Source organism: Lotus japonicus, chromosome 4 (genome assembly GCF_012489685.1).
Source record: "Lotus japonicus ecotype B-129 chromosome 4, LjGifu_v1.2".
Classification (NCBI taxonomy): Eukaryota; Viridiplantae; Streptophyta; class Magnoliopsida; order Fabales; family Fabaceae; genus Lotus; species Lotus japonicus.
Genome location: NC_080044.1, coordinates 71,185,018 through 71,209,257, shown reverse-complemented (window position 1 = coordinate 71,209,257; position 24,240 = coordinate 71,185,018). Strand labels below are relative to the sequence as shown.

The window sequence follows — 24,240 nt, the reverse complement described above, 5'->3', positions numbered from 1 at the left end:
ACTCTATTATTAATTCTACAATAAAAGTCAATTTTAGGCAAAAGCTAATAAGCTATGCATCTGAAAACGATCTAGAAAAAAAAATTGAATCCAACCATATTACATATTCGTTATTCAAAGGCGACTCTTGAACAATTAGTGTAGTTAGCATCCATGTTTTGTCAAGTCCTAGGGAAACTACGGTTCAAAAAGCTTTAACTTTGGTCTTCTTGTTACGACAAGGAGTCACCAACTCATTGTATGGATGTTAACATCATTTTTTGTTTCATATTGAAATTTTCCAGTATTACTTTATTTTTTGATACTTTTTGGTTGATTATAAAATCGTCCACTATGAAAATGTAGACTGTATGGCCGTTCCTTATTCTTTCCATATTTCCCAATTTCCATTCAATCCACTATAGAATCATGTTGATTTTTAACGGCAAAACGTTGTAATATGTCATCACAGCTGAAAGCTTATACAAGTGTACATAAGTGATGACTCGAACAAGCCAAGCCCTTTACGCAAATGTGAGAGGGGTCATGAACCTCACGGTACTTGTTATTTTAAGGGTATGCCCATTTTTGCCCCAATACCCAACGTACACGCAATTCACCCTTTATTCATATTGGCACCAACCATATCATGTAGGAATCATGGACAAAAGATCATCTGACTTAAAATATAATTTCCCCTTTTTTTCAAGGTTCTATTTGTATTATTATTCAAGTTTATTAATTTTTAAAGCTTATTGTTTTTATTAGTAGATAGCTTTATATTTAAAATGAAGTAAACATAGAAAAAAATTAATTTTAAAATGAGGTATGGCTGAAATTTGATTTTTTTAATGAAGATAGTTGATTTGTTGATGTTTTTTAGAAGATTGATGACCACCTATTTAAAATACAACTTGAAAATTTGAATAAGAGTGTTGGATATGAGATCATATTGAAATTATAAATTATTAATAAAAGGCTTAAAAATATTATGTTAAATAAATTTCCTTTTTACTTTATAAAAAGAAACCTTCATTAATTATGTTAACAATTTTCTAGTGTCTACTTCTATCAACCATAAACTATTTCACATTTTGTCTCTTTTATGAGTTGTCAATCATATTTTTACATCAGAGCTTACGCTAGGAACATACACATTATGATTAGATTAGTTTCTATCTGATTTCTTTCTATATATAAAACTTATATGAGATATTTTTTTTAGTATACACTAAATTTGTCATCATGTCGATAATCAGAGACTAATTCATTTCTAGGCATTGAGATCATAGAAGTAAAATTTACCTCTCCCAATTTTTTTTCACCACAACTAAGATAATTCCTAATCCTTATCAACCTGCTAAGGATTTAACATTTTAACAATTCAATTATGACATGATTTATGAATACCTGATGTCTTATTTAAATGAGAACTGACATGTAACCAACAACCACCTGTTGATATTGTATAGTCTTTTACAATGATTAATTCTAGAGAAGATATTTACATTCTATTTTTCGAAAAAAATGACATTATTAACAAAATCTCAAAACATAATTCTGGTTCCTTACTTGACATTTGTCCACTTCCCTGCACAACACGATCAGAGCTTCTTAACTATAAAGGCCTCACCAGTTTTCACATCTGAGGAGACTTGAATCTATCTTCCTTCTCATTCCAACAAACATGAATCCATTACCTCTTATCTTCATCACTCTTGTCATAGCAGCAACAATCTCAGTACCAGTGAGTCACTGCAGAATTATGCAGCTAAAAGGCACCAATCTGATTGAAGAAACTTGCAAGCAAACACCCCATCATGATCTTTGCATTCACTACCTCAAATCTGACCCTCAAAGCTCTAAAAAAGATGTCACAGGGCTAGCACTGATCATGATCAACACAATGAAAACCCAAGCAAACAATGCCTTAGACAAGATCCATCACCTTCTTCTTCAGGGGAGTTCTGAGCCTGCTCTGAAGCAAGCACTGAATGAATGTGCTGGCAGATATAGAGCAATTGTGGAAGCTGATGTGGCACAAGCTAATGCAGGTTTGCAGAAAGGGGACCCCAAGTTTGCTGAAAATGGTGCCAATGATGCAGCCATTGAAGCTACCTCTTGTGAGAAAAGTTTTGAAGGGAAAAAATCACCACTCACTAATGATAACAATGCTATGCATGATGTAGCAGATATAACAGCAGCTATTGTCAGATTATTGCTCTAATTACTCAAACAGATGATGTCATGATGCAATTTAAAATATGTATTTATAGTATATTGTATCATATAATATAATGCGTTGATTGTATGATAAAAGTGCTATTGTCATAGCATTGGCCCCTTCACATTTTTCAATCTCTTCTCTCTTTTGTTTCCTAATTACTTTTCTATAGTTCAATTGTTAGAAAACTGTTGGCAATTTAGGTAATGTGATATATTTGGAAAAATTTCTACAATTTATCCATCGATTTTGGGTTGAGGTAGTAATGAGTGTTATAATTGATTATGAGGAGAAGCTTCTCCGCCTAGTTTTTAAGTGTTAGAATTGATTTAGGAAGGAAAGAGAAGTTAATTTAAGATCATGTTTGGATACACATTGATAAAACAAAATAACAGTGAAGAGAAACAACTAGTTCTCCAAGCTTTTGAAACTGTCTATCGTGATTCTGGTTTAACCTTTATTTTCTGGCACATATGGAAACATCCACTTAATATGTTATCTATCTTGCTCTTCTACTTCATTTTAATTTTTTGACATCATGCATCTTAATCATGTTTATTAATTGTTACAATCAAAAAAAATGTTCATTAATTGTTGGGTAGAAAATTATTTTGTTTTGCAGAAGAACTGATTAGATTCATTGAACAACCATAATAATTTATTGCTATAAGTTCGTCCTTTTCTTTCTGTCGTTTAATACTAGTTTAGGTAGCAATGAGCTCACTCAGATTAAAGATGTTTGGTTCAGTTTCTAAGTAGGGGACCCTTTGGCTTTGGGTAGCAGCTTCTGGACAGGAGTGACTCTTGTTTGCTGCTTGAAGAAGCTTTCCTCTTGTCTTTTTGTGATACCAACCACAAGAAGTGAACACCTATTAGAAAATTGGATGGTTCTCGAGAGGGAAGAGGATGTGAAGTTGAAAATAGAGAAGCTATTTTAATTATGAACTAAAATATAATGAATAAACAATGTTTTGTTCAATAGTTTTGATAGTATTAAGCTTTAAAATGCATTGTCTATTTATATGGTTTCAATAGTTTAAGTGCTTGGTTTAAGTTGAAGCCAGTTGGAACTTGAAAGCTATTGAAATTTCTTCAATATAATAGAGTATACAAGGCTGCTGTTGTTGATGTTGTATTTGCTATTAATAACAAGAGGAAAGTTGATTACTCTGTGAACATGTTTGGAAATAAAATGCAAATCAATTGAAGCTGAATTTAAACCTAACTAAGAAGAATTTAAGACATCATTCCTTACTTTTTTTTTCAAAAAAAATATTATTGAGTGTTAGATTTAATGCATTTATGGAACATTTTTTACATTAATTCTACCATCCAACAGTACATGTAATTGCATATGTGGTTCACTCATATATTGTCTTCATTTCATTTATGCTCATACAATGTGGGACTAAGATATCATCTTGCAAAGGAAATCTCAGTAAGAAAACAAGGGCGTGTTCAAACCCATGCCACTCTTTCTTTAATTCCCATGGGAGTGTTTGATGAACACACATCTTCTTCTGGAAAGATCTCTAATTTGTCATATTACAGGGACGTGTGAACTAAACAGAACATGAAACTGTTGGCTGCTGAAACAAGACATCCGTGACACAAAGGAGATTTTACCTACAAATCAATGATGCAGAGTCCATGGTTACAAAAAGCAAACAACATACCTGTGACAATTGTAATACATGAAAAGATCAGCATCTTTGGTTTTACTTTAAACTCTTCAGAATCACTTCTCACTTACAAAAGGTATTTTCATACTGCATGTTTGGATCAACATTCTGAGAGTTAGTTTTGGACAGGGCTGGTTTTGGTAAATTTGATTACAATATAAGTGAGTTAGAGTGAGTTAAAAGCGGGGTGATGTATGTTTAGATATACCAATAAAAACCAATTTTAGTAAAATTGATTACGATAAAAATGAGATAGAGTGAGTTGAAAGTAATGGTTGTATGTTTAGATATGTTTATAGAAAATGAGGTTTTTATGGACTAATATTGTGAAAAAATTTAATAATGAAATCTCACAATTAATTATATTCATTGCATAAATTATTTTTTCTAACTTCTCCGCATAATAAATTTTAGGACTAAAATCAATTATCTAATTCCTAAAAGTGTTTCTAGTCAATGAGAATTGATTCTAAGACTCTCAAACATAGAACCAAACAACACTTCTTTTAGAACAACTTCTCCTTCTAACATGGAAACCCACCAAATTTCCAAACATACAGTATAAGAATGTGAACATAGAAAAAGGATTTAAAAAAGACCAAAGAAGGGCCCAACAAATTTTATTTTTTTCAATTGCTAGCAAACAAATCACAAATGTTGAACTCACGCAACAACCAAACTAACCTTAAATAGCAGCCAAGAAAGAAGCTTTGCTCATTCCTCCACACACCCTTCATTCCTAGTCACTCATTCACACAACAAAATGAAAAGTAACTCAACCTCTGTTCTCTCTGTTCCTCTCCACACCCTTCTTGTATCTTTTCTTCTCTTCACACTCACACATTCCTCTACTCTTGTCAAAGATGGTGGAGATGGTGGTGATTTGGTGGACCAAATATGCAAAAAGACACCCTTTTATGACCTCTGCAGCACAATCCTCCACTCAAATCCTCTAACTCCAAAGACTGATCCAAAAGGCATGGCCCTCATCATGGTCAACAACATTCTAGCAAATGCCACTGACACTCTTAATTACATTGAAATGTTGATTAAGCAAACCTCAGATCAACAGTTGGAGCAGCAATTAGCATTTTGTGCTGAGTCATACATCCCAGTTGTGAAGTACATTCTCCCACAAGCTGCTGATGCTATAAACCAAGGTAGATTTGGGTTTGCAAATTACTGCATATTTGATGCTGAGAAGGAATTGGATGCTTGCAACAAGAAATTCTCAGGCTCAGCAAAATCACCATTAGGTGATAGAACTAGCATTGTGCAACAGCTGGTGGATGTGGCTGAAGCTATAGTCAAACTATTAATACATGGCTGATTATTTTAATTTTAATTTTTTTGTCTCTCTCCCCTGGCCTCTCATTTCTAGTAGGATTCTTAATCAGTGTTCATATTAGTATTCAATAAATAAGTGTTTTTGCATGGTTGAGCTTGTATGTGCAAATTATATTATAGTAGTTTGAAGGAGGTTTATACACCACAAGTTTTCTGACAACCTTTCTCTATTATAAGCATGGTTCACCTTTAAATAATCATAGTTGATTATTAGGTTCCAATATGTAATCTGTTTCACATTCACTAGAGGCTTTGTTATAAGGTTACATCAACCTATAATCTAAGTGAGTGGTTAGTACTTAACACTACTAGCTCCAAATTAGACAACCTACGGCACCTAGGACCATTCTTCGTTCTGATTTGACCATGAACAACAGGATTGGTTTTTTTCAGTGCTTTATATACACTTGTAAGTTGTATGTTGTTTTTCAGTGCTTTATATATACACTTGTATGTTGTAACCATTCCGTTGAAATGGATAGTCCCAAAATTGTGCTGTTGTCACAGTTTGCACATAATAATGACACTTTAAGAAGTTAAATCATGTGGTGTCTAATCAGAAGTAATTCTAGAGCATTACATCGTGGAATTAGCATACTGTTAGCAAAGCGAGATGTGAGGGTGTGTTTGGATTGGCGGAATTGGTTTTAGATAATTAGTTTTGTACAATTAATTAGAGTTAATGGTCAAATTAGTTCATGAATTTATAATCGAGTTTGATTTTAGTCTTCTGACGAAAAATGTCATTTAGTAGCGGTTATTTATACAATTACTTGCGATTTTTTTTTACGGTCACTAAACGTCATTTTTCGTCCGAGGGACTAAAATCAAACTCAATTACAAACTCAATGACTAATTTGATCATGAATCCAATTGATTATGGTAAAAGTGAGTTGAAAGTGAATTGATTAATGTTTGAATACATTCCTGAAAAGTGATTTCAATATAGTAACATTGTGAAATCTTATTATTTGTTATGAAATCTGACAATCGATCCTACGCCAGAAATTACTCTCTAGTTTCAACACATAATTAATTTTGGGAATAAAATCAACTATCTAAGTTCATTGTTAAAGTGACTAACTCCACCTATGTTTGGATAGTCGGTTTGAAGTCCGGGTAAAGAAGGAGAGTTATGTTAGGTCGCGGAAACCAATATAAAACTAGTCGATATTTTCAATATGGATCAAGCACTACAGAGATATTGTGAATGTTAAGTCGTTACTCGGAAGCAAAACGCATATGGCTCGCCCATAATGTTAAATGATTGAATATTGATCGAGCATTCTAGCTCAATGGGTAGCGTGATATATACAATCGACCTCACGTTTTTGGTGTTATTGTTGTTGTTCAAAGTAACTAGTGAATGAGAATTAATTGTAAGACTCCAGTTGTAACATAACAGTAAAAATTACACTAGGACCTGCACATAGCCACACAATGAATTTGAGTTTTATTGATCCAGAACTTACTTTTGTCACAGAATGGAAACTGCTATAGGTGTCCAATTTTCCTATATGATGAAGATTGTTTTGTCAACTTTTCTTAATTTTGTTTGTCGGGTAACTGATAGAGCGAAACAGCGCCACATGTGAGATCACATGCATAGCTAGCTATTCCTTAATATGCACAATAGTGAATAGAGTACAAACTGGCATGATGGCATCTCCAACCTGAATCTCCAAGTCCAAATTTTTAATTTGGTTCATTAATAAATATTCAAACAATAATATGCTAAACTCATTCTATTTTATTACATATCATTCATTTCCATTCTACTCCACAGTCATTGGGTTTCCACACATAACAATTGGTTCTTTTCTGAATGATAATTTTTCCTCTCTGTTTTTTTGTCAATAGTGAGCTTTCCTCTTTTAAAAATGAAGGAAAAGTCCCTTTCTGTTGAATGTGAAGATGGGAATGTGAATTTTGGGGAGTGCAAGTTCATACAAAAGGTAGAACCTATTGAGGAAGAAGGGAGTTACATAATTGTACAATCCATGTACTTTCATATTTAATGATGATAACTAGAAAGAGTGAATTCATGGACAAAAAAGCTATCATCACATGTGGTCCAGTTGGTTGAGTTTAGCAAGTAACTAACTTATTAATTGGTAATTGATTGGTTATTCTATTGAAATCACTCATCAACATTCAATAACTCCCATGTGCTAGGAGCTAATCCAAATTGGCCTAAATCAATTTCAGTTCACTCTTAATTAGATACTGGCCCTTATCTTGTTTTCCGGCAAATGTCAAATTGAATTTTAACGAATGTTTCATGAGGACTTACAAGAGAGTATTGATAGCATTTCTCATTATTATAAAGAGAAATACAAAGTAAGAAAGAAGACAACATGTTTGGTTCTACAGTAAAATACTTCAAAATCACTTCTGATTAGAAGCCACAAGTCTTAACTTCTGAGTAGACGTGACCTGAATTATGTGCAAAACATCCAGTAACAAAAATATAAGAAAGGCTTTCACTCAGAATTGGGAATTGATAGAAAGACATTGATACATCATAGTTATGTGATTACAGATGGACATGGAACTTCAAAAGCAAAATCTCTAAATGTCTTGAGTGTAAGCAACAGGCAGTTGCTTTTTGGCAAGCCAATAAAGAGCACAAGCAGCACTATCACAGTAATTTAGCTCACCCTGTCATTGACTAGCATGTTTGGATCAACTTTTCTTTCTTCAGAATCTATTCTCAAATCCAGAAGTTACACATAAATGAGCACAAAACCATCTATTCTCACCAAAATGCAGACATGAAGGTCATGGCATTTTTATTGTCAGTAAATCTACATTGACCTGCATCTCATCTAAGTTTTACAGATGAATCCGAACCAGTGACCTGCTGTACAATTCTGAAAGATAGCATCAAGTAACATTAGTGAGTAGTGACAACGGAATCAGTGATGAATTCTTTGTGAATAAGGTAGAAAAAGAAAGAATACAAGATGCCAAAGGAGGTTCCATGAACAGCATGCATTTCAACTCACTTTTGAGATTCTAGACCCGGCGCGTTTGGATCATTTGAAGATGGATAGAATTGGTGTCGAGCAAGAATCAAACCACCCTCTTCTCCTCCTGCAGATACCGGATATTCCTGGAAACTTTTCACTGAGCTTTTTCCTGGTGACATGCCTGCAAAGAGAACATCTTAAACATGAATATTGAATCCCATTGGAAGTGCAAACATGGAGGTGCTTAATGGGAAAATTCTCACCAAACAAATACTAACATCAATTGCTTCTAATTTCTAAATGCTGATGTGGAGAGTTCTATTCAACATCTACGTTTTACCAAAACAATGTTTATCATGGAGTCACCAAACATAATTCTGAAGTAATAATCTTGAAATTTGAAATGGCCTTTGAAAATAGAACCATAGGAATAGTTGGCACTTGGCAATGAAAATGCAGAATCCAAAGGTAAACAATACCCAATTCCACAATTAGCCACACAATTATCACTAAATCATTTGTTAATTGTTCTTACTTGTTTGCTCAAACCTGAAGCCCTATCATGTTATAGTACAGAAAATTAGAAAAAACATGTCATGTAAAAAATAAAAATTACTTTAACTATAGATATTATACCTTGAAGTAATATCACAATACAGAAGACGACAGTGAAAATCATGGCAAACATGCTGCTACTGGAAGACGATGATGATTTAGCCGCTTTCATCTTCTTCAAGGCTTTCATTCTCTCTATCCTTGCGCGCTTTAACATTGCAAGTTCAGTGATTTCCCTGATTAGCTTCTGGTCTGCTGCATCTAGTGATGGTGATCGCGGAGGTCTTGGAGGTTTGGCTGCCTTTTTATTACTGGACTTCTTTCGCTTCTCCTTTACCAGAGTATTCTCTTTTGACACTTTTACAATGTCTATGCAAACACTACCTAAATTTGACTTGTTCAAGTATACACTATGCCTAACCTCACCTTTCCTAGAATCCCCAACAACAAGCCCACAAGAAAATTTATCAAATAATGTCTTTCCTTGTTTTGTATTCCCAGGAGTGGAGACATTCTTTGAATCATCTTTAGTTACTACTACCAACCCACTTTCAAGATCAACTTCAACTCCCACTTCCTTTACACTTGTATCTTCCATCCCAAAGCCACAAAACTAATCCAATTTCTCCCTCTTGTTACCTTTCCCAACAACAAAACGGAGAGCACGAAAGTAAACTGCCTCCAAGAGCTAAGGTTATGTTTGGATATCTGTTGACACCAATGCAAACAGACGTGCACTTCAAAACAAAAAAATGAACGGAAATCTTCTTATGGATTGAGATGAAGTCCGTGCAAATTACACGAAACATACACTAAATCCTGAAACTCAATCCTCAACACAAACGCTACTCAATTGCTCATACAAACAAACAATAAAAGTAATCCCAAGAATGGACTGACCCTGCATCATAACAAGAGACATAATTCAATCAATTGAACTTTTCTAATTCAAAAATCAAGTCCAGAAGAGAAAGCAAGAAACATAAGTGGAAGCCAGCTTTCTAAAGCAAGAAGAACATAAAGCACCCCCACCAAAGGCACAGAACAAATATACTTAGAAAAAATGCAGCAAAGTTAAACCACAAGACATCAACTTTGAAACTAGCTTCAGAGTTCACCCAGCATTGTACTAATAATGAAAAGTTGAAAACAACACATAAATATTGATATAGAAGAAGAAGAAAACTTGGAAAAATGAATACCTTTGATGGAAAATGAAGGAACCCAAGATCCAATGAGTTCACAACATTACCGGGAAACAACCTCACTGCAATTTTAAGAGTTCACTTAAAATCTCTCTCTCTCTCTCTCTCTCTCTCTCTCTCTCTCTCTCTCTCTCTCTCTCTCTCTCTCTCTCTCTCTCTCTAGAGTCTTCACTGTCAATGGCAGGAACATGTGTTGTCTTTAAAAAACAGCATATATATAGTACAGAGCGAAAATACTAGGAAGCATGGACTATGGAGACTCACCGACAGTGGCAACTCACTCTGCATTGCACTCTCTGTCTCGTATATTATTAATTTTTTCAACTTTTATGTACCTTTTTTAATTATCATGTGTGTTTGTTTCCTACATTAATGCTGTTTTCAATTATACACCAGCAAATGGACCTTCTTTTTTAAGGAGCACGTGTATTCTATTTTCTTTAATTTGTTTTGAGTCTTGTAACTTTGCTTTTTTTGTTTTAACAAGTTTTGTGGTGGGTATCTTCTTTGTCTGATGCTAATCTTTGATGCTTAAGATACCACTTTAGATATTGTTATACTCATGGATACTTCTTCACCGACACTTTTGATTTTTGAGGTAACTCTTTATGGTTGTGGAGTTGTCAAATAGTTGTATAATTATAAAAAAAATCATAACAAAAGATTGTGTATGCAGTGGATTTCCCATAAGGGCTTTGAAACTCTTCACAATTGATCTTGAAGTCGGGAGAATCTTTTATAAATAAGTTTATAACTTCAAAAGTGTTTATAATAAAAGAGAAATCGATCTGAATATGTTACAATTATTTGTGATCTGAAATTTATTTCCCCTATTCATTTGTGACATGAACACCAAATGAGCTTCCTCTTTCACGTTTGTGATCTTGGGAAGCCGAAGCCGCATCTTACAATTGGAGATGGTCTTAAGTTATGTTTTAGTCTAGTTTATTTTGTACATGCCAACATAGCTATAATATTATTATTTTTTTGTTACAAGAGGAAGGTTAACTATAATTTTTGTTTGATAACTTTTTATATAAAATAAATTTATTTTTATTTTTTACTTTCAAAAAAAACTCTTCTTATGTTTTAGTATTTTTATACATATTAAAGGTTAATATGAATTACAACTTTAGATATATATGGTTTTGTTGTAAATACTTATTTTATATGGCTTCAGCTGATTCATCAACAACCCACATGAAAAATGGTAGGTAGGGCCAGTGCACCATACTAAGTGAGATATATATATGCTGAGTATCTCAGAAGGATGATTCCTCATAATAATGTTGCTTTGGGGACCAGTATTAAATGTTGAGAGCTCTGTTAAGGACAAACTTTTTTGTTGTGTATATTAGCAGCGCCCCATTTTTTCTCTCCACTCTAGATTTTTATCTGGTATATGAAAAAGGTGGAAGACAAACATGGGAAGCAATATAAGACCTTGACTCCTTGCGCATAAGAACTCTTGCTCCCATTAATTAGAATGAGTTCTCAAGCACATGTTGATGAGTGTGACAAGCATAGAAACATATATGAAGGAGTTCTTTGTTAATTTTTTTGCTGTGCAAATGATATTTCTGTCACCAATAACTGAAAGGGCAAAAATCATATTTGAACAAGGCATTTTGCATAACCACGTGCAATTTGCACCAACACCTAATAACTAAGCTACAAAAGAACGTGGGCTCAGATATTACAAGATTTGCCAGGCCCCAACATAAACAAGGTCTTTGATTGATTGGGAGGGCGAATAGGGCCACCACATTATTATTGCTATTCAGAAAAATCATTATTTAGTTTTGGTTGTATTGAGGATTAACCAGCAATCTTAATCCATCAGAAATTGCATTTATTACTAAAGATCTTTTTACCACAAAGTTTAAATAAAAATTTCTCAACCATCAAAAGGGAAGCAGCGGATGAAGGAAATATACTAAAACTTGATGATAGCAGCACCACTTGATGGCTTGGAAGCAAATACATAAAGGCCAAGATCGTTCTTCTTAATAACGCCCTTGTCCATCCTAGATTGGTAGAAACCTTCCTGCAATGGACAAAGAATCCATCAATGACAACTTGTTAATTCCAAATTTCCAATGATTAAGGTTTGTTAAGTATGAATTATTTATTGTATGATCTCAAACCTTCAAATTAAGGATAAATTGTGGGACTATGCTCTCTTTCACCAAAGCAACAGCACAACCGCCCCACCCGGCGCCGGTAAGCCTTGCTCCGAGAGCACCGTTGTCACGGCAAATATTTACAAGTTCTTCCAACTCCGGACAGCTGATTCAATGAATAATAAAAAGAAATTATGAATTTTATATGCTGAAAAAGGAGAGTAAAATTTACAAGAATTACTCTTCATTCTGTTATTTTAAGGCTGTAAAAGCTCACATGATAAATCATGCCTTACAGAACGAGAATCTTTCTAGAGAGAATTCAAAAATTGACAATGCACATGTTTTTCCCAATGAAAGAAAGCATTCTGGAAGTAATAATATGTCAATACAATACCTGCATTCATATAAAACACTGCAGCTATAATGACTCTCGTTCATAAGGTCACCGAGTTTCATTAGCTTCTCCTCGTCACTGAAAAAAGTTGAGATGTTAGAATCAAAGAACATATAGCCACTTACAGAAGAATCTAAAATAAACTAAGTTAGTCCTTAAGATAATTTTTTGTGAAATTAGAATAATATAAACTAATTTGACTTGTGACTTTGAGGTGCAACGGTAAGGTTGTTGCCATGTGACTTTACGGTCACAGCTTTGATCCGTGGAATCAGCATCTTGCAAAAATGCAAGATAAGACTGTCTACTGTAGATTCACAAAGTGCATCATGCACCTCCCTGGACCTCGCGCATAGAGGGAGCTTTATAGCACAATGTTTTCCTTTTTTTACAATAATATAAATTAGCTTTCACCCCCGTCATGTACTAAGAATCATACTAAGAAAAATTCAGAGACGTACTCATCCATCATACATGCTAGACTAACTGAATTATGCAATGTGCATATCAGTAAGACTCAAGCTAGGACAGGCATGAATGGAAGTAGCAAGATGTGGAACTGTTAACATTTGAAAGGGTTTGGCATTATGTCGTAATGTCACAATAACATAAAAAGCTCAAAAGCCAACCATTTAAGATCCATCAAGTTCAAGAAGCATGATAGGAAAGCCACATATTGCAATCAGATAATGTTCATGTGAAAGCAAAAAATAGCTGCATGCACCTGGTACAATAGAGATGTTCAATCAGACTGTTCCAAATTTCAATAACCTTTAACCGAAATTTTCATGGATTAAAATTACTCTTCAAGGATTAGTTTTTATCCTCTTACCTACTAACAATTAAATCCTCAACCGACTATCCTAGAAACTATTAACTCCCAGATTCTAAGCAGTACAGATATGTATCATGAGAATCAAATAAAAATACAAGAGATCAACATGATAAGCATAGCTATTTATGATGGATCCAGCAGACACCTTAGATTTGATGATACAACATCCTTGAAAGCATGTACTCTCCTGGCTTCTGAATACACGTGCGCAGCTCTCTAGAAACACATTAGTCAAATTAAATAAAAGAAAATAAAGAGGCAAATATATTATTAGCCATTGCAACCAATGGAAATGGTTGTTGGCAATGGTGAAATACATAAGCCACAAGATTTTTTTTTTTTGATATTTCCTAATTGGATTTCAACATAACTCATACATGAAACCATCGCTAACAGGGATAAGAAAAAAAACCTGATGTAATTTGTATTGCTTTGCAGCTTGTATGACTGCCAAATAAGATGCATTAATGTTCAAAAATGAAGTTAACTTTTGGCCAGTAACTTCTTCAATTTCTTCAGCTGTATATGGTTCTTCTTTCAGATATTCCTGCACCAAAAGGAAGGTTTTTAAAATAGGAGCGGAAATATAAAATATCGTCTTCAAGAGATGCCATGTTTCACCAGGCTAATTTTAAGGACGGCATAATACTGGGGAAAATTACCTTCACGGCAAGTACAGGATCCGATGAGTTCTGAGTACCAGCAAATGCTACACACAACCCTTCAACGTCGGATAGTGTTTTCACTTTTGATATTGCTTCTTCTGGTTCCATTCCTAGCTTTATAGCAAGCACAATCTGGAAAATTTCACGATAGTACTTTGTGTGTTAATAAATATAGTTGATAACACAAAAGGATAACCAAGTTTCATGTCCACCTAAGCAACTGGCTATTGACGTATGCACATATACACATGTAAACAATTATTCACTCGAACACAAACGACCCCAAGTATCTAAAATGAACATGTATTGTTTTTCTTGTTCAACAATAGAAATTTGTAATATTTTAGATTCCAAAATATGAAGAAAGTTACATGAGTTAAATATAATAGACCAGCCAAGGTTATTAGGAGTGGACTGCATGGTTTTGGTAGTTTACAATAAGTCACAGGTTTAAGTCATCATGCTGTCATTATACCAAAAGACAGAGAGAAAAGAAGACACCACCAATATATTTATGCATTACCATCCAACAATTGAGTACTCTGAAAGGCTACATAAAATAGGGTAATCGAAATGCTTTGCACCAGAGGAGTATTTAAGGAGTGAGTACAGAGTACAACTAGCAACACCAATAAGGTTTAAATGAACTTACAGAAGCCAAATGGCATTCAACAACCCTATTATTATAATTAGTGGCAGCGGTAACAGCCTTCTGAGACTCCGCCAAAGAATGAGCTATCACAAAAGTCCCACCAGCAGGCAGTTGCACATCCGTTGCACGAATTGGGTTGAAATCAATCAATTCTGCAAACCCAGTCTTGGCCATGACAGAGATTGCCTGTCAAGTAAAATGAGGAAAACAGGAGGAAAAATAAAATCAGATGTAAATGCAGGTAAAATGAAAGAAAACCCTGAGAAGAACAATACAAAATGGCATCCAAGCATTGGACAATATTCTATTTCTATATACCATTTAACAAGACTGTTCACAAAAAATCTATCATGAGAAGTTGAGAACTGGTTAAAAGTTGAGTAATTCACTAAACTAGTGCTCCAATTCAATAAGCTTCTACAGTGAACTGATTATCATTTTAAAATTGAGGCCCCCAGCATAGTGGCCTACAAGTAATCGAACTTATGGAAAGTAATTAAACCATGTATATCACTCCCAACCTAGAAAAAACTTATTTAGAACATATAATGTTTTAGAGCTTGTGATTCAAAATCATATTTCATAGAATTGAGAAGAGAAACCAAATGGCAGATAGTAGAATATCTTTAACATAGTTTCATTCTGAATGATGGATAACTACAAAACCATGTATGTATAGTTCATCTAATACACTTATACTTTGAGTTCTTGGTGAAAATATCAGTTGTCAATCAGTGCCAATTAGCAAAAAGCTGTTAAACAGCAGTTACGAAGACCATCCTATATAGAAAGGTGATTTGGAGGAAAAGACAACATGGATAGGTAATTGGGAGACATTCACATTAAAATTAAATTAGGATGTATCTGCAATGAAAGGTCTGCCCAACCTGATCCATCCCACCAGATTGTGTCCCAATATGTCGTTCACAGTCACATGTGACTTGTGCAATTTCTTTCTGTAAAAAGCATATGATAATGTATGTTAGAAACAAAATAAGAGTGCCCACAAACTAAACAACAGAAATTATTTTTCAAAACAAAGACATGCTTGCAAAAAAACACTGGTGATCATCCATCTAAAAGGCAAAATAAAACATATTTGATTTAACAAACACAAGGTTAAATTATCATAATACAGCTATATAACTTTTGGTGTAAACCTTCACAAAAGATCAATTTCAGCTGTCACAAAAAGTTTGAAATAGGGGCTATATCAGATTTTCCAAAGATGAACTCGTGAAATCCCAGTTATACTGCCATGTCAGGGCAAACTGTTATCAAATTTGATATAACCCTAAATTACTGCACATAAAAAAAGTTATATATTTTCTTTGGTTACAAAGTAATGCTAGCTTATCAGAACTCTGAATAATTTTTTCAAACCCTAACATTCTATATATACAAACAATTTATCCATGCAAAAATTCAGCAAGAGCTGAACTGCATTTTCTCCTCAAAGCACAAACTCTTATACATATTCCAGTCCAAAGGCAGACCTTTGGGAAGTTCACATCAAAAGCAGCCATAATAGCAATTGTAGAAGAACAAACAAACGCCGCAGAGCTTGATAGTCCGGAACCTGAAATAAATAAATAAAAATAGATATTGTTCTTTTAATTTAACCCCATAAAGAAACAAATGGCATGACTCTGTCATCTCTGCTTTAGTCCAAAAATATTGATCAACATTCACTTAGAGGTAAATTTGGAAGCACCATTTTAATTTAAAACTAATGAACACACCTGTAGGCACGGTCCCATCAACAACAACATCAAGCCCAACAGGTGGACCAACATCCACTCCTTGCAGTTTTGCATAGTCATGAAAACCTTTGTACCTACATAAATTTTTATAATCATTCAATACCAAATCAAACAACAATGCAACAAATTTATCTCATTCGCCCAAAAAAAGAAAATCAGCCACTAACATCTATCCATAAGCTTCATTCCATACACATCATTTCACTCGGTAAATAGTAAATATATCACATAAATAACTAGCTAGCCCCTCTTTTTACAAATTAAACCGTAACCGGTACGCATATTAGGCGCGTCTAGGACTAATTGTCCAAATAAAATACTATATGCATTACCTTGTTAAGCAAGGTTCATTAATTAAGGACATCAAAACGCAGCCTCGTACATCTACCTAAATTCGTGGGCATACCTTGAAAACGACCTAACAACAAGAAGTGTTAAGAAAAATATGAAAGAGACTCACCCACAAATAAAGTAATGGCCCCATTTGTGATTCTTCAAGTCAAGTTCCTTCATTGAACAACAAAAGCAGAGAGAGTATATTAACAAAACAAAACAATGAATCATGAAGAAAAACACACAAATTAAGAACTAATTGAGGATCTATCTACCTGGTTAGGATCAGCAGGATAAGTACAAATGTCATATTTCTCATCATTAACATTAGCGATCCTAAGAACAGGCTCGGCTTCATTCTTCCGAATCGCGATGATTGTATCTTGGCGAATAGCCATAGGCAAAACCGAATAACCCTCATAGTCTATATGCTCTCCGATCAAGTTCACTCTCCCTGCACCGCGAAACCAATAATAATAATAATCATCGGTTGTTGTTAATGCTATTGGAATTACAAAACAATGAAAACAACGATTGCATGATTTTCCAACGGTATCATGAAAATGAATGAATGATCTCAACCTGGTGAACGAGCGAAGAGTTGAGGAGGGTGAGCGAAGAATTGGATGAATTTGGACTTCAAATTGTCGAAACGAAGCTGAGCTTCTTCGAGCGATGAACCATCGCCGTAAACACCTTCGAGGTTCTCGTAAATCGGGATCGGAAGCTCCTCGTGTTTCGCCATTTTCACGGTTCAATGCTTCTCTCTTTCTCTCTGTTTTGTTCTGTTCTGGAACTGGAAGTGTAGAAATAGCATAAACAGATTTTATATATATATATATATTCTTCTACTTTTATTTTTAGATTTGTTTTCGGAAAATACTAAAATGGGAAGAAGATTGAGATAATTTGTTGGGATTGTGAATGTCAATGATGATGAGAAATCACGTGGCAGTGACATTGAGACTTCAATTTCTCTGTTTTTTATTTGTTCACGTCAATTAAGATTTCAATTTTCAAATTTCAAGTGCAAAAGCAATAAATGATTGGATAACAACGAAACAGGAACGGTGTCAATCAGGATTCAGATTATCGGAAATGCTTAATCCTCGGATGTTAATCTTTAAATCAATTTGTTTTTGTAGAGGCAGAGGGTTAAATTTGTCACTTTCTATAAATTTTAAACGCTTAGGTTGAGAGTTCATTTTCTATGAGTCCAACTTTTGAGTCATATTTTTAGAGAAATTATTTGACATTCATTATATTCATGTTACAACTGTGAGAGCAATTTTAAAAAAAAAACACACACACACATAATAATTGGATCATTAGTTATATATATTCCAAAGTTTCATGTAGGGTCATCAACTCATCATATCATATAGTAAAGGTTAACATTATGGCAACTATTATATGAGCAAACATGAAAAGGACATTATGGCAATTATAATACTGTAATAATAATGTATGAACAGGTTTCCACTTAGATTCCTCCATAATTATAGTGAAAAAATGTAGGTTTACCCTTTACAACCTTATTAAATTTAATAGATATGTACCTTTACACTGACAAGTGACAACCAATCTCAACATGACACATCATATCATCATTTATTATCTACAATAATGTTAGTCCACAAACAAGTTAAAAGTTGACTTAAAATCACGCATAGTTATCTATTCAATTAGTGTTAAAATCATGAACGAAAAGGACCAGATGCTGATAGCCAGTATGAATAATCTGGTTGATTAATTGGTAGTCAAACTTTCAAGGTCGTATCATTGTACCAAATGAAAGTCTAAGGTCCTATACACAGATCAAATTCTGATAGCAATGGATTAGGATCTTTCATGTTGCATATCACAATGTCAAATGAAACATTGTCTCTATCTCAAGCAATAAAATCACATCTCATCTTCATCCTCATCAATAGCATCCTCGTCTTCAGTATATACCAAATCATCATCCATTTCCTCATCCTCTTCAACCTCATCTTCATCCTCATCCATCTTGCTTTTACTTTTAGCCTTTTCTTTGTCTTTCAAACCAGTGTTTAATACTACAGTTCCTCCACCAGATTTCTCCATGTCCATCCTCAATTTATCCATGCTCTCCTTCCTGCGGCCTTCTTCCAATCGCTGCTTCTCTTCACGTCTTTTATCCAGATCAGCCCTAAACATTGCAAAATACAATCAAGTTAATTGTTTAGCCATTCCAAACCTGATACCAACAGTTATATGCTAAATCAACAGTAATGTAATGGAGAAGCTAACAAATAAAAAAATCTGTCAAGCTCAGACAATATACTTGTAGTTTTCCATGTACTCCTCTGCACTGGTTTCAACAGTCTTGAAGAAGGCTTCTATTCCTGTACCAGAAACTGCAGAAACTCCGACTGATCTTAAATTCTTGTAGAATTCATCTAGTGCAAGTGAAAGGCTCTGAGCAAAAGTTGACGAGTAAGAGTGATCTGAACCTGCCGCCTGTTGGAATACCTCAAAATCTTCCATCCACTGCACATCCAATAAATTAAACAAAAGAAATAAGTGGAAATAAATTTGGTGCCTATAAAAACTAGAACATGTTATTTCAACATACAGGTATGTAAGAGAATGGGTAAAAACGAAACTAACAATAACTGGCAGGGAATTAGAAAGCAAATAGACTGGTGTATTCCTTTTTTATGCTTTAGAGCAGAACAGTATTATCAATTGCGGATGGCGGTCCATGGCGGAAAGCCAAAATACCGCCATATAATTATGGCGGATGCCATGGCGGCCAAAAATTATAAATATATATCTATGATATTATATAGGATTATACATACACACATTAAAAAACCTGCATAATGCAATTATACAATACAACAAATAAAAATTCTGCTAACTAATAACAACTTATATCATCTAATATAGGCTCAATATCATAGATATAATAGCAAATATCATAACAGAGGTTCAATAGATATTAGGCACTAGCAGAGACGCGGTGGCCGGAGTGGTCGCCGGTAGTCGGCGGCCGCAGGTGGTCGGGAATGGGCGGAGCAGTGGTCAGAGGTGGATGGGGAAGCAGCTATGTGATGGTGAGACTTGAAAGGAGATTGGGTGAAATTAGGGTTTCTATTCTGAATTTGGGGGATTAGAAGCTGAAATATGGAGTTGGGCCATTAAAATCCATGGGCCCTTTGCAGTTTTTTTTTTTCAAAAAAATCGGAAATTTTCGCCATATTTCCGCCATTTTCCCGATATCCGCCATGAATCGCGGCCGCCATGGCCCCGCCATGCCAAACCGCAACACCACACACTTTTTGTGGCGGCATGTTAAAAACCCGATATGGAAAAACGTCATGGCGCCGCCATGGCCGATATTTGACAACACTGGAGCAGAACCAAAGAGAGTAAGCTCAAAGATGCAAAGGAGCACATAAACCTTAAAGTTGGCAGGAAAATGGTTCAATCTCACTATACAAGAATTTCTCCAACATGAATTGAAAAATTAATAACCATCTCCCTCAATATTGCTTCCATTTCAATGCAATGTGTTGAAATTTGGAATAATCTACTTTATATTTGATAATTTTCCATCAACTACAACTTGTAACCAATCTGTTTATTTCCGTATTTTACAAACTATAATATCGACAGTCTACCCCAACCTAATTGCAATTTGCTACTGTATTTCATAAAATGTGCACCTCCAACACAGAGCAGACATCCCCAAGTTATCCCTACATATATTGTCTTAACAAACTCAAAGTCACAACCAAATGAAGAGTTTCTCCCTTAGCATCCCCACACGCTCCGAACATATATTGTCTTAACACATAACTACATTAATTTTTCAGTCCCAATGCCCATACCCAACATATGTGGTGCCTAACAGTATTCAGAAACATGTTAACTGATTCCTTTGCATATTTCTTGTGTTCTCCAATAAACTGGAAGCACAAGATAAAATATTTTTCGATCTAGTTTCACAATTTGATTGATCAATTGTTTCTCCATAAAGATACATCTGATTAGATTGAAATCCAACAGAAGGTAGCTCCCCAGTCTAAAGGATTTTTGGTTTTGTTTTTAAACAAACATCTAGGATAAAAAATAGGCAGGGTAGTTATCAAGATGGACATTAGGATGAAGAATACCAACTAGTCTTCAAGCTTCTCAAAGGGCTAACATACAAAAGTAAACAACACATTACCTGTATAAGCAACTAGTCTCCAAAACACATGACTAAAAGTAAACATGAGAAAATTCATCAGAAATAAACAATACCTCCACAGCAAACTGATGTTGGGCTACATCAACCTTGTTGAACGCCAAGATAAGAGGTAACCTTGTCTTATAGAGGATACTACAAGCATACAGCATGTTGCTCATGAAAGTGGTGGGATTTTGTGAACGAGGGGTATCAACTACATAGGTGACTACGGTGGGAAATGTGGAGGCAAAAGCTTCTGTGATGATAGCACCAGAAGCAGACCAGGTGAATATCTCAATCTGACCAGGGGTATCCACAAGAACATAGTCAAGTTGGTCTGCTCGCCTTTCTATAACAGAAACTACCTGAAATTGACAAGCATAAACATTTACATAAACAGTATTCAAAGTTCTGTAGACGGGAACAAAACATATCAGCTAACAAAAGGATCGTTGAACTTAAAAAAGAAACGAGAAAGCTCAAGCATTTCATCAAGAGCTTAATTAGGAAAAATAAAACCAAATTTTATCAAACAAATTTAAGGAAACCTCCCTGCCGTCAAAATAAAAATGAAGTGGGGGGATCCTTTACCGTTATTGGTAATATACATAAGATTACACATTGAAAGCAATAAGTCCTTATGATAAAAGTTAAGTAGCAACAAATTCAGTAACTAGTAAGATATGCCACAAGACACCAGCTAAAAGCGCTTCAGAGATTAATAAAGCAAACTTTACCTCATCAAATTTGGTAGCAAACAAGTTCAGGGAGGTCAAAATTCCACCGTTGGGGCCAAGGTTGAACTGCTTCATGACTTCTTTGTACTTAACAGTGTCTCTTATATCAATATTAGCAGCATATGGGAGTGTCATCACAGCCGGGTCAAGATTCACCACATAACCCCGAAGGGTTGACAAATGTGTATGGCAAACCAACCTATGCATGAATGTTGTTTTCCCACTTCCTAAACACAGATGAGGTTTACTCTTAGAGTCTTAGTTCTACTAAAAAACTAAAAACTGCATATGACTAAGCAAAAACCACCATTAGGCTTTTCAATCAAGTAAAAGCAATCACCTGCCATGCCAACAACCAAGATGATAACCGGTTTTCGTTTGAAGTTCGGCAATCCACTCCCAGAAGACGATCCTTCAATGTGCAATTTGTTCATAGTCTCTGTGAGCTCCTCCTTCTCTTTGTCCTTCACCTTCAAAACCAAACCAGAGAATGAACACACAAGATACCCACGATTCAAAATTTCGATTCAAACTCGCCCCATTAGAAAACTAAGCATTTTTAGGGTTTATCATTTTTAGAATAACAAGTTAACTATGAAATTAGCCATGAACAGCACAGTCACATGGAGTCAACAGCACACTCTAACTGCGAGCTTCTCCATTAAGCTAGGGTTTCGTTTCTTTTTTCGTTTGATAAAGCGACGAGAAAATATGAAAAGTAGAAAGTGAGAAGCGTGATAGGAGCAGGTACTTGAGCGGTAGAAGAAGAGTCGCCGGAATCCATCTGCATGGGTGCGTCGTCGAGGTTCGCGTTCTTCGCACCGTCGTCGGCGTCCATTTCCGATTGAAGCAGCGCTGTGTTGTAGCGACGGCGGTGTGGGAAGAAATTGTGAGCTCAGTTTTGGCGACGAGAGAGGTTTTGCAGAGTTGTTGCTTCTTCTTTTCTCCTCTGTGTGTAGGGGAGTCAAGGGTTTTATGCGTTGGTTCCACTCTCAAAACGACATTGCGTTTGCCGTTTTGGGATTATTTTATTCATCTATTTTTCTTGAATTTCTGTACAAAATTATTTGGATCATACATGTCAATAAATTATTGGGAAAATAATCATATTTTTACACTTTACATATATGATCAAAATGAGATGTTGGGCGCGAGATATTAAGAGTTCCAATCGAGAAAGATTGAGAAACGATCTCTTCCGCTGTGGAGCACTTGCACGTTAGCGCTCTGGCGCCTAAGTTACTTGGAGTAACGAAAGTGCAAGGTAAGAATGATGGAATATTCAAGTTACCTTTGTTGCTTTATGTGGTGCGAGGATCATGTCTCCCGATGTATCAAGATGTGAGTAAAAAATTTGTATGAAAATGTTGCATTCTAACAAACAAATTACCACAAAAAAGATGAATAGATATATTCTTTTGATGTTTTTATTTTTTATAAAAATATAAAAATTTGTGTTGTTTGAAAGGTAGGATTCAAAATGTTCTTTTGCAAAAAATTGTAATGGAAGATATCACCATGCAGATCTTAAGATAAATAATAATCATTCTTTTATAAATTCATTCTATAACCTTTTGTGCATATAAATTTCAATTAACTTTGTATTTGGTTTAGGAATAGTTATTGGCATCGAGTGTGACTATCCTCAAACAAGATTAAAATGTTCAGAGCATTGCACCAGTGATCAGGATTGTAGTGAGAACATATGCTTTAAGGAAGGCTGCGGGAAGGGGAGAACTTGTATTGGCTTATCTCGTAAGCTTTCGACATGTTGTTGTAATAAGTGATGTGATTTTTTGTATCCTACGAATTAAAATCTATAAAAGTATACATAATTTGAGATTGAAAAATAAGATTTTAAATTGAGTATTATGTAACTGCGACATGAACCACCAATTAAGTGGTCACAAGTTATATCATAAAAACTGTATATATCATTTCCTACGTAAATGCCTTAAACAACAATATTGTTTTTGCCCATAATGTACAATCAATTCTAAAAAAACACATACAAATAAAGATTTTCGGCTCGGGTCCATGGATCTCCTCATTCCCAACCCATATAGCTCAAGAGATCTAAAAGCATAAAATCAAAAAAACCTCAAAATTAATAATCTTATGTTGAAATTTAACCTCAAAATTAACAATCCTATGTTGAAGTTCGTTGGTTTGGCTGAAGCAAATTGTTAACAATGGTTCGAGTGATAGCACATAGATTTTGCACATATCTATTAGTATCCCTCAAAGACAAAGTTTTCAAGTTCTTGATTTTATTATTGCATGCCTCAGCTTCAATACCAGCACCATAAGCCTTTTGTTTCACTACCTTATGGTCACCTCTGTTCATAGCATTCAAAGCCTCTCTCAAATGCACCTTCACTATCATGTTATATGAAGCAAGACAATCTTCAAAAACCTTTGGGTCTCTACTTTGCACAAATCTCTCGTGTATGCGATCCAACGCGATAGAGGCATTGGCCTTCACAATCTCAAGGGTTAAGCGAGCAAATCCAGCAATGTCTTATTTTGATCTATGGTTAATTGATGATCGTAAAGTCATGATGCAAAGA

The 24,240-nt window shown here is 34.8% G+C and overlaps 5 protein-coding genes across 5 annotated transcripts; 2 read left to right on the top strand and 3 right to left on the bottom strand.

The window, feature by feature from the left end:
• The first annotated feature begins 1,359 nt into the window (after positions 1 to 1,359).
• LOC130716044 (cell wall / vacuolar inhibitor of fructosidase 1-like) lies at positions 1,360 to 2,333 on the top strand. The gene has a single exon (XM_057566219.1). It carries the CDS (start codon positions 1,667 to 1,669, stop codon positions 2,204 to 2,206), a length of 540 nt encoding a protein of 179 aa, XP_057422202.1. The 5' UTR covers positions 1,360 to 1,666; the 3' UTR covers positions 2,207 to 2,333.
• A 2,254-nt stretch (positions 2,334 to 4,587) lies between these two features.
• Positions 4,588 to 5,392, top strand: LOC130715332 (cell wall / vacuolar inhibitor of fructosidase 1-like). The gene has a single exon (XM_057565420.1). It carries the CDS (start codon positions 4,649 to 4,651, stop codon positions 5,213 to 5,215), a length of 567 nt encoding a protein of 188 aa, XP_057421403.1. The 5' UTR covers positions 4,588 to 4,648; the 3' UTR covers positions 5,216 to 5,392.
• A 2,300-nt stretch (positions 5,393 to 7,692) lies between these two features.
• On the bottom strand, positions 7,693 to 10,096 carry LOC130710746 (uncharacterized). The gene is made up of 4 exons (XM_057560098.1): positions 9,962 to 10,096; positions 8,841 to 9,660; positions 8,241 to 8,385; positions 7,693 to 8,105 (listed from the first exon to the last, which is right to left on the bottom strand). The coding sequence occupies exons 2-4, from the start codon at positions 9,355 to 9,357 to the stop codon at positions 8,057 to 8,059; spliced, it is 711 nt and encodes a 236-aa protein (XP_057416081.1). The 5' UTR covers positions 9,358 to 9,660; positions 9,962 to 10,096; the 3' UTR covers positions 7,693 to 8,056.
• A 1,562-nt stretch (positions 10,097 to 11,658) lies between these two features.
• LOC130710745 (galactokinase-like) lies at positions 11,659 to 17,549 on the bottom strand. The gene is made up of 13 exons (XM_057560097.1): positions 17,315 to 17,549; positions 17,008 to 17,186; positions 16,860 to 16,906; positions 16,379 to 16,473; positions 16,133 to 16,215; positions 15,524 to 15,592; positions 14,637 to 14,822; positions 13,982 to 14,116; positions 13,732 to 13,866; positions 13,465 to 13,535; positions 12,485 to 12,562; positions 12,112 to 12,253; positions 11,659 to 12,011 (listed from the first exon to the last, which is right to left on the bottom strand). Exons 1-13 carry the CDS (start codon positions 17,475 to 17,477, stop codon positions 11,901 to 11,903), a joined length of 1,494 nt encoding a protein of 497 aa, XP_057416080.1. The 5' UTR covers positions 17,478 to 17,549; the 3' UTR covers positions 11,659 to 11,900.
• Positions 17,550 to 18,465: 916 nt separating this feature from the next.
• On the bottom strand, positions 18,466 to 22,629 carry LOC130712112 (GPN-loop GTPase QQT2). Its single transcript, XM_057561955.1, has 6 exons — positions 22,422 to 22,629; positions 22,011 to 22,140; positions 21,671 to 21,897; positions 21,008 to 21,298; positions 19,041 to 19,246; positions 18,466 to 18,905 (listed from the first exon to the last, which is right to left on the bottom strand). The coding sequence occupies exons 1-6, from the start codon at positions 22,506 to 22,508 to the stop codon at positions 18,638 to 18,640; spliced, it is 1,209 nt and encodes a 402-aa protein (XP_057417938.1). The 5' UTR covers positions 22,509 to 22,629; the 3' UTR covers positions 18,466 to 18,637.
• Between the last annotated feature and the right edge of the window lie 1,611 nt (positions 22,630 to 24,240).

What these genes read in the sequence shown, in the direction of transcription:
- LOC130716044 (XM_057566219.1), top strand. Translation starts at nt 1,667, where the DNA reads ATGAATCCATTACCTCTTATCTTCATCACTCTTGTCATAGCAGCAACA.
- LOC130715332 (XM_057565420.1), top strand. Translation starts at nt 4,649, where the DNA reads ATGAAAAGTAACTCAACCTCTGTTCTCTCTGTTCCTCTCCACACCCTT.
- LOC130710746 (XM_057560098.1), bottom strand. Translation starts at nt 9,357, where the DNA reads ATGGAAGATACAAGTGTAAAGGAAGTGGGAGTTGAAGTTGATCTTGAA. An exon ending in TATTGTGATATTACTTCAAG is followed by an intron (nt 8,386 to 8,840) that starts GTATAATATCTA and finishes TTCTCTTTGCAG; the next exon opens with GCATGTCACCAGGAAAAAGC. An exon ending in CCGGGTCTAGAATCTCAAAA is followed by an intron (nt 8,106 to 8,240) that starts GTGAGTTGAAAT and finishes GCTATCTTTCAG; the next exon opens with AATTGTACAGCAGGTCACTG.
- LOC130710745 (XM_057560097.1), bottom strand. Translation starts at nt 17,477, where the DNA reads ATGGCGAAACACGAGGAGCTTCCGATCCCGATTTACGAGAACCTCGAA. An exon ending in GGCCATTACTTTATTTGTGG is followed by an intron (nt 16,474 to 16,859) that starts GTGAGTCTCTTT and finishes AAATTTATGTAG; the next exon opens with GTACAAAGGTTTTCATGACT. An exon ending in GTTGTATCATCAAATCTAAG is followed by an intron (nt 12,563 to 13,464) that starts GTGTCTGCTGGA and finishes AACTTTTTTCAG; the next exon opens with TGACGAGGAGAAGCTAATGA.
- LOC130712112 (XM_057561955.1), bottom strand. Translation starts at nt 22,508, where the DNA reads ATGGACGCCGACGACGGTGCGAAGAACGCGAACCTCGACGACGCACCC. An exon ending in ACTCTTCTTCTACCGCTCAA is followed by an intron (nt 22,141 to 22,421) that starts GTACCTGCTCCT and finishes TTGGTTTTGAAG; the next exon opens with GTGAAGGACAAAGAGAAGGA. An exon ending in GAGTACATGGAAAACTACAA is followed by an intron (nt 18,906 to 19,040) that starts GTATATTGTCTG and finishes TGCAATGTTTAG; the next exon opens with GGCTGATCTGGATAAAAGAC.